The sequence below is a fragment of the Schistocerca nitens genome, chromosome 6 (assembly GCF_023898315.1).
Source record: "Schistocerca nitens isolate TAMUIC-IGC-003100 chromosome 6, iqSchNite1.1, whole genome shotgun sequence".
NCBI lineage: Eukaryota > Metazoa > Arthropoda > Insecta > Orthoptera > Acrididae > Schistocerca > Schistocerca nitens.
In genome coordinates, this window is record NC_064619.1 from 351191289 (window position 1) to 351203608 (window position 12320).

The 12320-nt window shown below is 38.9% G+C and overlaps 1 protein-coding gene across 1 annotated transcript in view; it reads left to right on the top strand.

The window, feature by feature from the left end:
• Positions 1-12320, top strand: part of LOC126263695 (Down syndrome cell adhesion molecule-like protein Dscam2) — a 284179-nt gene that overhangs the window by 143177 nt on the left and 128682 nt on the right. Inside the window, exon 14 of the mRNA XM_049960822.1 lies at positions 3107-3292. Coding sequence (XP_049816779.1) covers positions 3107-3292 — 186 coding nt within the window. The remainder of the gene's footprint in view (positions 1-3106; positions 3293-12320) is intronic.

Here is a 12320-nt window from a genome sequence, read left to right on the forward strand (position 1 = left end):
ACAGTTTGTTGGTATTTTCATAGAGATATGTGGCATTATATGTCTATGCACAGGTCATGTAATTCATATAAATAATGGGCAGCAGATTTGCACATGTGGTGACTGCATCTGATAATGACCCAGATGGATTCCATAGGATTTACATCAGGTGAGTTTGGTCACTGAGACATCAACATGAGTTCCTACAATGTTCCTCAAACTACTGTAGCATGGTTCTGGCTACATGAAGTCACCATCAGGGAAGACATCAAGCATGAAGGGATACAGGTAGTTCTCAGCTATCAGTGTGTTTTCAATTACTACCATAGGTCACATGCAAGCGAAGAGAGAATATTTCCCATAGCATAATACTGCTCCTACCAGCCTGTATCCATGGCATGCTGTATGACTTGAGCCGCCATTCACCTCAACGGCGGTGTTTGTGGAGTTCATTATCAACCTAGTGTAGCAAAAATGTGATTATTCACTGAAGAGCTGACATGTTTCAACTGATTGATGGTCAAATCTCAATGGTCCCATGCCCACTTGCAATCATAATTGATTATGTTGTTGGATCAACATGTCTACACGTAGAGGTGGTCTGCTGCGGAACAACATGTTAACAATGTACGGTGAACGGTGTGTTCTGGGATCTTCAGCACACACCAGCATTGTGCTCTTTTGCCAGAGGTGCCACAGATCACTATCTATCCTACTTACAGGGCAGACAAGCCTCCAAACCCCATGTTCCATGAACAGTAGTGGACACCCTACCATTTAGCTCCTAGTGATAGTTTCACTGTCCTTCTACTTCATTCTGTAGATTCTCTTGACAGAAGCATGTGAACATTAGACCAGCTTCACCATTTTCAAGATACTTATTCACAGACTGTGCATAATAATACTCTGTCATTTGTCAAAGTCATTTATGTCTATTGCTTTCCCCATTTAGAATCCATATCTTCACTAGGGTGATCCCATGTCCATGTCTGCTCTGCTTACAAACTTTTGCTAGCATATCATGTGCCCGCAATGCAGGTAGCATCCAACATCAGAGTGGGCAGTGGTCATAATGTTTTGGCCTGTCAGTATACATCACTGATGCACAATAAGTACAATATCTGTGAACTAATCACAGACTTCAATGTGTCCTTAGCTTCCAAGCAGAATAGACTTGTACCTTTCACTGGGTGAATATTCGTGCAATAAAGCATCATTATCATTCAACACTGTGGTTGTACGTCAATTATATTGTACCCTCAACATACACACACTACATCTCTTAGTTCTGAAAGCTAGGAATAATGTTTTCTAGTTTTAAATATTTCGATTGGCATGTACTTGGAATTTCTTTATCTTGACTGTGTTACTGACCAGCTATTCTGTAATTTATGGATTTTATTTTTTTATAATATAGACAACAGAAGTTGACATTACATAGTATTTTAACTTTATACTCCGTGAACACCTTTGTTGATGTATTTCTAGATTGTACTTAACATTTTTTCCTGCAGTCAGTTCCTTATACTGTCAGAAAGCACAACGCTTTCACATTAAATATTTTGTATGTGAATGGTACCAAATATTTTTTACATTTTTTTAAATGTTTAAATGGCTTTTGTTAAAATCTGTTGACGTATCATCAAATATTATACAGTGTTCTCTTCATTGCCAATTTCAAATGTTACCTATTGAAATTTAGTGTCAGCTTTACCTTTAAGATCTTGTTGAGATAGAATTTATGATCACCACTTATCTCAAGGAGGCAAATTATTTAACACTGCAAAATAAATCACATAAAAATATGCACAATATCCTAGCTTTCCGAACTATTAATTCCCTGTTCCTTCCTCATGGAGGGGAAAGAGTTGAGGGGATAAGTTAAAAAGAAGGAGCCTGAACTCAAACACCAGGGTCAGAGAGACCCAGCTGTTGTGAGGATGAGGATGAGGAGTTCTGGAATGATGAGGCCAAGTGATGGGTGAAGAAGGATTGGAGGAAGAGAAAGAAGTAGTGGAATTAAGAGGTATGGGATAAAAGGATTTCATTTCTCTTCTCCTAACCCACCTTTACTTCTCATTTTGTCTTATCTCTGGACTGAAGCTGGCACAGTGTTCACCCATATACTATATCTGACCTCCTAATCTCTCTGACAGCTCCCTCTTCATCTATGTCTCCCATCATTCTCACAGAAGATGGATCCCTCTAACCATGGGGTCTGAGAGACTTGCTGTTCCTCTCTTTCTCCAGTTTGAGGAAGGAACCAATGTTTCAAAATGCTACAATAGTGTATGTACTTCTATATGCATCTGTCAGCAGTACTAAATATTTTGCCTCCTAGAGATAAGTAATGACCAGTAGTTCTGTCTTACAATTTCTTCTGTATTCTTGACTGACTTAAATAATGATGTTTTCACCAGGCTGTTATTTTAAAATAGTACTTTATCAAGCTTGTGTTTGGTAAAGTACTATTTTAAATACTGTTCTTCAAAATTATTGAGGCCATGGGAGATCAGCCATAAGAAGGTCTCGGTTTTTTGCTACAGCCAAAATTTACATTTAAGGTTATCATTCTTATATAACAATTAACAAAATGTTATTACTCTAATAACATAACCAAATCTTCTCATTCACTGTATATATAAACAACCACACAATACAACATTGTTCCTTGGTCTCTGGTGATTACACCACAGACTTCAAACTGCATTGTGCATAGGAAATAAAATTTTATTGTGTCTGGAGGTAGGATTACATTCCAAAACTACAATTATGGACAACATCCATAGATCAATGAATGCAATAGAAAAATTGCAGTGCTTTGAGTAAATTATCCTCAGTTACTGCTTTTAATGTCCATCATCTGTCTTGTGAAAAGATTCAACCTACTTTCTGTCTGTAAATTTTCACAAATGTATCTTTAAATTTTTCTGTGAAAATATCAACATACATTACACTTCATCTTGAAAAGCATTTGTTCTGTCTCATCCCCTAACAATAATGGATGATAAAAATTTTGCGCAGTATCAAAACTGGAAGATATACATAAAAACAATAATTCAGTAAATGCTTATTCGCCTATTTGCATTTTAACTGTTAGTGAAACAAAGCTTTCTTGTTCATGTAGGATACACACTTAACTACAAAAGAGATTTTGGTGAGTGGCAAGAAGTATCAATTGATCCTGATCGAAAGACATACAACTTGGAAGGAGTAAAATGTGGTTCAAATTACCAGTTGTACCTCACAGCAAGTAATTCTGTTGGTACAAGCAAACCAAGTCCAGTAGTAAATGCAGCCACCAAAGGATCAGGTAAATTAATAATAATGTGTAGAATCAGCTCACAGTACCTCATGTTTTAGAAGCAAATAGTAGTCTCATGAAAATCACTTTGAAAGTTTTGACATTATATCTACTTTTTCCAGAAACTTTATTTCACAGTTTGTCGATGTTCTCTCCTTTAAGTTATAGTTACTAGTTTATCATCTTATATCACTAACTAATGATTCCATGATATGCATCTTGTGAAGACTGATGCAGAATTTTTCCTAAGGAGCACTAACAACTACTGTTAAAATACCATACACTACTTGTGTTGCCTCAGCCAAAACATAATGAGTAAAATTATAAGGAATTTTCTACTTTGGAAAAAAGAAAAAAGCAGCTGCTTCAGTTGTATCAAGAATTTGCTGTTAATGTCGTACTTCTAACGGTACACCTATTGGATCGCATGCATTTTTATCATATAGGGAGAGTTGATAGAGTGGAAAATTTTGGAAAGGAAATTAATGGAAAAGTGCAATTACTTAACACATATTTATTTATGTCAATGTATAGTACCGAGTATCAAGTTTGATATATGTGCTCCACCTTGGTATACACACATACCTGCAGCTTGATAGGAACATTATGCATGGCTCAAATGGAGACTTCCTCCCATATTCTTGTTGTAATTTATTCAGTGGCAGGGCAGGTCGAGTATGGTAAACCATGCTCTTAAGGTCCCCACAAGAAAAAATCACACATTCTCAGATCAAGAATTCTTGGAGCCAAGCAATGTCACCATGCCTTGAAATAACACAGATACAAACAATCATCACACAGCTTCCATCAGTATCCGTGCTGTGTGTGCCACTGCTCCATCCATCATGTTGAAACCAACTGCTGGCAGGAAAATGGGGCAGTTGTTGCACAACAAAACTCTCAATTATGGCATCATACTGAATAGATAATACAGTGGTTGTACACCCATCATCATCTTTGAAAAAGAAGGGGCCTATAACACCATTCAATTACATGGTGCATCATACAGTAACCTTTCTGCTGTGCAATTGACACTTGTGTAGCTGACATGGATTTTGCTGGGAAAAATAATGAAAATCCACTTAAATGGAAGTGGGCTTCATCCAACATCCAAAGGCTGTTAATGAAGCTGTCATCATCATGCACTTTTGCCAACATGCATTCACATAATGACTACTTGTTAGCAGATTGTTAGGTTGAAGTTGATGAACGATCCACAGCTTTTACAGATAGAGCTTTAAATTTACTTTCAGTATTTGTTGAACACTCGAACAATGCAAATGTAGAGATTCTGTGTGACATCAAACAGAGCACTGAGAGTTTCTCCCAAAATCAGTTCATGCAGCTGCAATATTGTCTCCTATACTAGTGGTTCGGGGTCTCCATGCAGATTGCTTCTTCAGTACAGAATCCATTACTTGAAAATTGTGGATCCAGTTGCTGCTTGCATGTGCAGCAGGAACACAACCATGCCTTCTGATGTTGAAATGACATTCTCAATCCAACATCCTCCATCCTTCCATTCTTGTAACAGGCTTTTACCACAAAGGCATGCTGCACACCATTCCATTGTTCCATGTTTACTAAATGGCAAGACTGTACGAGCAGCATTCTATATGTCATTTGGTGCCATCTACCTTGCAGCTTTGCCATGACATGTTACCACTCTTCTGAATCATCCTCTAGTGCAACAGATATTTACATACTTAATAATAAAAGCCTATTTACAATTATGCTGCTTGTCATGCAGTAAACAAGACCATTCAATCATCAGATTTCGATAATCAGACAGTTTTTTAGAGGAATGGCCAATGAGAACTTTTTATTTTAAAATTAATAGGGATTCCCACTTTTGGTGCTATGTTTGCTGAAGGCTTTTTGAGGACCTTAGCATCAGAGTACAGAATCCTATTCTAAACCTTAGACAAAATTGCAAAATCAGAACTAAATAAAGTAAATTACCCTGCTGAAATTATCTGTAACCTTTAACTGTGTTCACCATGAAATTCTACTTGGAGAGCCAAAATATTATGGTATTAATATCATCTCTTTAGTGTGGATGAAGTCTTTTCACAATAGAAACAGCTAGTCACATTGTCAAATTTCACCATGGGAGTAAAACAAAAATCAAAATGGAGGAACATTTGAGTCCCACAGAGTTCTCCACTGGTCTTCACCCTGTCTCAACCTACATAAATGTCCTTCCAAATACATTAATTGCCTGTTCAACAACTGCAAATTTTGACGATGATACAACCATGTTAGTAAAGGGTAAAAACTCACTCATGTGAAATGTATTACACAGCACTGAACACGTTTACAAATAATCTAATATTATGTTTCACCTTGACTGCTTTTCCCTACTTATTTTTTACTGTTATGATGCCAAACTCACATTTTGATGTTATATCTTTTAATGACTACAAGTAATTCACAGCAAACAAATCTATAGTCTCACAAATACTTATTTTACACAATTTAAATTAATTAAAAATTATACTCTGGTACCAGAAATAAATATCAGTACTCATTCACTGGATGAAACTCCTTGATAAATTACTGAACAAATTATGTTTGACATGTTTTTAACTTGTTTGACTCTCTTATTGTGCCGCAAGGAAATGAGATATCATGTTTTGAATACTTTCATTCCCTGTAGTCTATGAGATTATCCTCTGAAATAATGCAAAACTAGACAGGAAGAATATTAATATGGAATGTAAAGTTCTGGCAGAATGTATATAACTTAGAAGTAAAAGGAACAACTTACCAACAGTAGAGGCATTGAGTTGTTACAAGTGCATAATCAAGAGTGAAAATTTCACTAGCTTACACACACACACACACACACACACACACATCTTTCATCTGGACAGCTAAATTATGCCAGATGAATAATAAACAGTGTCAGGATAGCTGGTCTTCAGGTTGACTAGGTAGAGAAGCTGTGTCAGATGGTGTGGAGAAGGTAGAGAATGGGAGGGAGGGTTGGCGAAGAGCGGCTGACAGCTTAGAGAGAGGCAGCAGGTATAAGAGAGAGGAATGTTGGAGGGAGAGGCAGCAGATCCATGGGACTGGAATGCAACACACGACCACTGGTGCCAGTGAGTTTGTGCAGTGCACAATGACAATGACATGAAAGAGTGGATTGGGAGGGGCTGACAGAACAGGGGAAAGAGAGAGGGTGTAGGTGCAGGAGGAGTTAAGTTGTGGTCCTGGGACAGGGTGGGGTGGGGTGGGAAATACATACGCAGACTAAGTTTGGGGAATAGTACCTATCCGTGAAGCTCTTAAAGATGCCTTCAGCCTACTGAGCAATGAATTCTTGTCACTGCTGATGTGCTATCCATGGATGGCCAGACTATATGGAAAAGATTTTTTGGTGTGGAAGGGGTTATAGCTGTGAAAATGCAAGTACTACTGATGGTTAGTAGGATTGATATTGACAGAAGTATGTATGGAGCCATCATAGAGGTGGTGGTCAACATTTAGGAAGGTTTACCAAGAGCAGGCATTGCCTGCAGGGGGAGTGACTGTTAAAACTAAGTTTTTGAAAACAGCCACAAGCCACACTTTGTGTTTTTTATTGATTGGTATTGTTCTTCAAATGAACAAGAGCATCATCATCTTTGGCGATGTCTTCATGTAGTACTGTGTCTGCCCCTGGTAGCTGAGTGGTCAGAGTGACAGAATGTCATACCTAGCAGCCCGGGTTCAATTCCCAGCTGGGTCAGAGATTTTCTCCACTCAGAGGCTGGGTGTTGTATTGTCCTTTTCATCATCATTTCATCCCCATTAATATGCAAGTCGCTGAAGTGGTGTCAACTCGAGAGACTTGCACCAGGCGAATGGTCTACCCGATGGGAGGCCCTAGCCACATGGCATTTCCATTTCCATGTAGTACTGTACTTTAAATGTAAGTTTAAGTACTATAGTACAGCCACATTAATCTTTTAGCTGTCACCCAACTTTAAAGGCAATCTTTAATGCTGTCAGACAACTTTAAATCGTATATGCTGATGATGCTCACTGAAGAGCAAAACTGCTCAATTAAAAATACAAAGTGTGACTTGTGGCTGTTTTGAAAAACTTATTTAGGAAGGTGGCATGTTAGGCTGAGGATCACCAAGTGAAGAGAATGTGGGAGAAGGTGCTGAGTCTATGGAGGAATGAGGACAGAGTGTCTTGGACATGATCCCAGATTTTGAAGATGTCATTAATAAACGTGAACAATACTGGAGGTATGGGGTCTTGGAAGGCCAGCAAATTATTGCATTTTACCTCTAAATTGATTCACCTCACCTCTACACATTGCTCCCATCATCATTTTATGGCAGGCACTTATTTTCCCATGTGTGATGATCACTAATCACTAATCACTAATCACAAAACCATCCTACAACCAACAGTATAGGTTTCTTTGTGCATTTTCATTACTGGAACCTGCAAAATGTTATTGTTACTTCCCTCTACAAACATCTGACACATTCATCTGCCTATTTCCCTCATCTGTTTCATATTCCCCACCCACCACTCATCAGACACATTCCAGTTTCACCTCCAGCATTCCCGTAGGGTTTACGCATCACTCACTTATGTCATTTACATTTCTTTCCTCCTCCTTAGTGACATCCTATCCCAAACAGACCCATGTCCATTTACTTTTGTCGGTTCAGAAAGATAACCAGTCCCATATCCTTTCTTTAAATGCTGCCTAAGCCCCAAAATTCTGCCACCCTCCACCTGCATTTCCATCCCCACCACCAAGGCTTAAGATTAAAAATTCCCCTCTCTGGATGCCATTCCTTCTTTCACAATGGTCAAATTTCCAGATTCTGACATCCCTATCCCTCACTAACCTAATACTATGAAAACAAATATCCATGGCACAACCACCCCTGTACTACTTCTGCTCCCTTTTAAAATATCAACTACTGCTACCCACACCATATCTCCCAAACTGAAACCCTTGCCCTCCAACACATGAAAAGAAATTCCTGACACCAAATTTACTGACATCTTGTTTCCCCCTTGGAGCACCATTACCTCTCAACACTTGTCCTAATCCCAGTGAACCCCTCACAGCTCCCAGCCTTTGCCTTGCTGACTTTTTCCAACTGCCACATCCCCCCAAATCCCCCCCCCCTCCCCCAAACATCCCACAAAATCAAGCTACACAAACCCAAAACATGTTATCAACCGATCCACCAACAACCTGAATTCCATAGTAGAGGTTTCAGACCTTTGATAGGCCTGACCTTCAGCCAACTTCAAAGCTAAATCATATCAGGCTTGTAAAAGACCTGCTTCCTCCTCCCAATCCCTACAGTGGAATACTTTCTACCAATCCCTCACACCAAAGCCAGCCTAAATCCAACATTGAACCTTGCCTCCTAGTTTATACCACCATTGAACTGTGACCCTCCTCCTCTCCCATCTAACCAATCCTGGTTATATTCTAAGGATTCCTTATCTCGAACTTGGCCTCATCACATCTTCTCAGGTCCCTTCCAACAACACAAATCAGTCAACAGAAGGAAGAACAGCTATTCACAACCTCAAAACACACCCTGTTTTAATCATCCTCCCTCAGAAACTCACTCTGTCTCTGTCATGATGAATCACAGTGACTACCTGATACATCTGCCAGCTGTGAGACTGCTCCACCTAAAAGCCTTTCCACTGTCATACCATCACAGAATTCCAGCATAAACTACAACCCCTTCTCAAATCCTTAGGCCCACCCCAGGTTCTTTCCCCAAATCCCTCTCCCTCCTCACCCAAATGACCTCCTCCCCACCCTCCCCATTGCACACTCACATTCTACATGAGTCTCAAATCCATAAACAGCAATCCCCGCTCCTGTCAACCAACACATCCAACTAACTGCTGTAGTCTAGCCTCTCACATTGAAACAATGAACCACGTCCTTTACCAACTCTCAAGCACCACGACCCCATTACCACCTGGATCCCTACTCATCACAGTTGATGCCAACTCCCTATATTACATATATGGATCCAGGTGGTAATGTGGTCAGCGTGGTTGGTAAAGGGTGGGGTTCATTGTTTCAATGTGAGAGGCTAAATTACAGCAGTTAGTTGGATGTGTTGGTCAATAGGAATGTTTATGGATTTTGGGGCACATGTAGGAGGCAAGTGTGTAAGGGGGAGGGTGGGGAGGAGGTCATTTGGGTAAGAAGAGAGAGGGATTTGGGGGAAAGATTCTGGATTTGAGAAGGGATTGGAGTTTATGCTGGAATTCTGTGATGGTTTGACAGTGGAAAGGCTTTTAGGTGGAGCAGTCTCACAGCTGGCAGATGTATCAGGTAATCACTGTGGTTCATCACGACAGAAATGTAGTGTGTTTCTGAGGGAGGAGTATTAAATCAGGGTGTGTCTTGAGATTGTGGATAGCTGTTCTTTCTTCTGTTGAATGGTTTGTGTTCTTGGAAAGGGACCTGAGAAGATATGGTGAGGCCAAGTTGGAGATAACAATCTCCCTCCCTCTGCCCCCACCTAAGCTCAAGTGGTCTTGCTGTTATGATACATTAACTCTCTACCATCCTTCTTATGACTCCAAACCCATTACCTCATTCCTTATTCATCAAGTTAATTACTTCCATACACATAATTGAGATATCCAAAACAAACTCACTTATGACCAGACGAAACTACAGTCATCCGGCCATAACTGTGGATTCTTTGGTTTCTCTGAGAGGTGGCTCATCATAACTACAATACACCAAACACTGCAAAATTGAGGATGGAATTATGAAAATATTATGAAAAGGATAGATTGTTACTCACCATATGCGGAAATGTTGAGTAGCAGACAAGCAAAACAAAAAGACTACTAAACACATAAGCTTTTGGTCAGAAGGCCTTCTTCTGAAATAGACAACATACACACACACACACACACACACACACACGCACACACACACACACACGCACACACACACACACACACATTCATGCAACCACAGCTCACACATGCATGACCACTGTCTCTGGCTGCCAGAGCCGGACTCGCAGAAAGAGAAAGTGGTCATGTGTATGTGAGCTGCATTTACTGAATGTGTGTGTGTTTGTTGTCTATTTCAGAAGAAAGCCTTCTGGCCATCAACTTATGTATTTAGTGGCCTTTTGGTTGTGCCTGTCTGTGACTCAGTCTCTGCTATATGGTGAGTAGCAACCTGTCCATTTCAGAATACTGTAATGACAACATATGAAACATCAGTTCGTTTTATTATATGAATGAGTAAACAGATTTACTTAACTTGATGATATCCTTTGCACAGGAGTGCCTGATAATTTACAATTATCACTGACTCTTAAATCATCACTTGATGCACTAATTAATAAACTGTTCTCCTCAAGTACAATGTTCCACATTTACAAAAGTATATTTCCATTTGAAACTTAAATAACACTTTAATCTTACTTGATGATGCGGACTGCTTCAGCTGAGGTCACAAACTGGAGCTCAGCACTTCCAAGCTCAGCTCTATGTTGACCTCCATGTGAGGGCACTGATGTGTTGAGAGAGATGGTGTTTCTTGTTCAGTCTCTTCCATTTGTCACTGCAGACTGCAGTGAGACATCACTAATGTCTGCAGTACCAATGTGCATTGCTGACTCTTATGTGGCACCATGATCATCAGATGATACCACACTTTCAACACCCCAGACCTCTGGTCTAGTTCAGGATCACTAAAGCTATCTTCACCAACTTGGCCCAAAACCCAAACACCCTATCCTTATTTCTCTGTAGCTCAACACATTTGTCTCCATTTTTGCTTCACCTGCTCCACCTCAGCCAAACATGCTGCCTTCCAAGATGCTGACTTTTTAAAGCATTAAAACTTGAACAAGAACAGCAAAATGAAGAGACTTTTACCACCTTATGTTTTCTATCATTTGATACTACTTATGTTTCATAATATCGATAAATGTTATCTGATGAAGCGTACAGTAATTTGAACAAATACAGCAATTTTATTTTTCTGTACTATTTTACAAGGTTAGTCATCCTAAGAATTCATTTTAGATGGATAACAGTATAGTATTGTATATGAAATTACTAACCAATTTTCTTTTAAACATTCTTGTAAAAAGGTTAGTTACAATGAGCTACAATGCACATTTGAAAAATATGGAATTTAAACATTTATATATGGAAATTCATTATTCAAGACAGTTTTTTGTATTGCTGACAACACAAATTAGCTAATTTAATTAAAAATAATTTTGGATTATAGCAAGGAAAACCAAAAAGTAAACAGCCCACACAACATAAATTTTGTTACAAACAAAAAATTATAAAATTGTCAGACATCAAATTAAGATTCTATCAACCTCTTTTCAGTATTTGTGTGTGTGTGTGTGTGTGTGTGTGTGTGTGTGTGTGTGTTAAAAATGCATTTGTTCAAAAATAGTCAGTTTTTAAAGTTTAGACATTCTGGAACATTCCATCCCAAAAATGAAATAGTGAAAAGTCCAGGATGGAGTAGTAACAACAATATATAAAGGATAGATTACTACTCACCATATAGAAGAGGCATTACATCACAGGCAGGCACAATGAAAACCTTCACCAGCCAGAGACAGTAGCCATCTGTGAGTGAGTTGTTGATATGAGAGAGTTCTACTTCTGATGAAGGTCTATGTCCAAAAGCTTAAATATTTCTAGTATTCTTTTCATTGTGCCTGTCTGCAACTGAATGCCTCCTCTATGTGTTGAATAGCAAACTATCGTTTCCAACCAAAAAATGTAATTGCAGTAGACTCTCAGTTGTCCATCTCATGAGTACCTGGCCTCCATACTATCAGGCCTACTTACTCTCACCTACTTAATTAAGACCATAATCACATTTCTCCATAATAAAATTAGGACTAATTTACTGTACATCCTGTGCTTTTCCCAAACTTTAGCAAGCAGGTGCTGCCTACAATGTTTTATGCATCTTTTGTGTTTCTGGCACATCAATAGTCACAATTAAAAGGTAAATATTGTATTGTTAATATTGAATAAA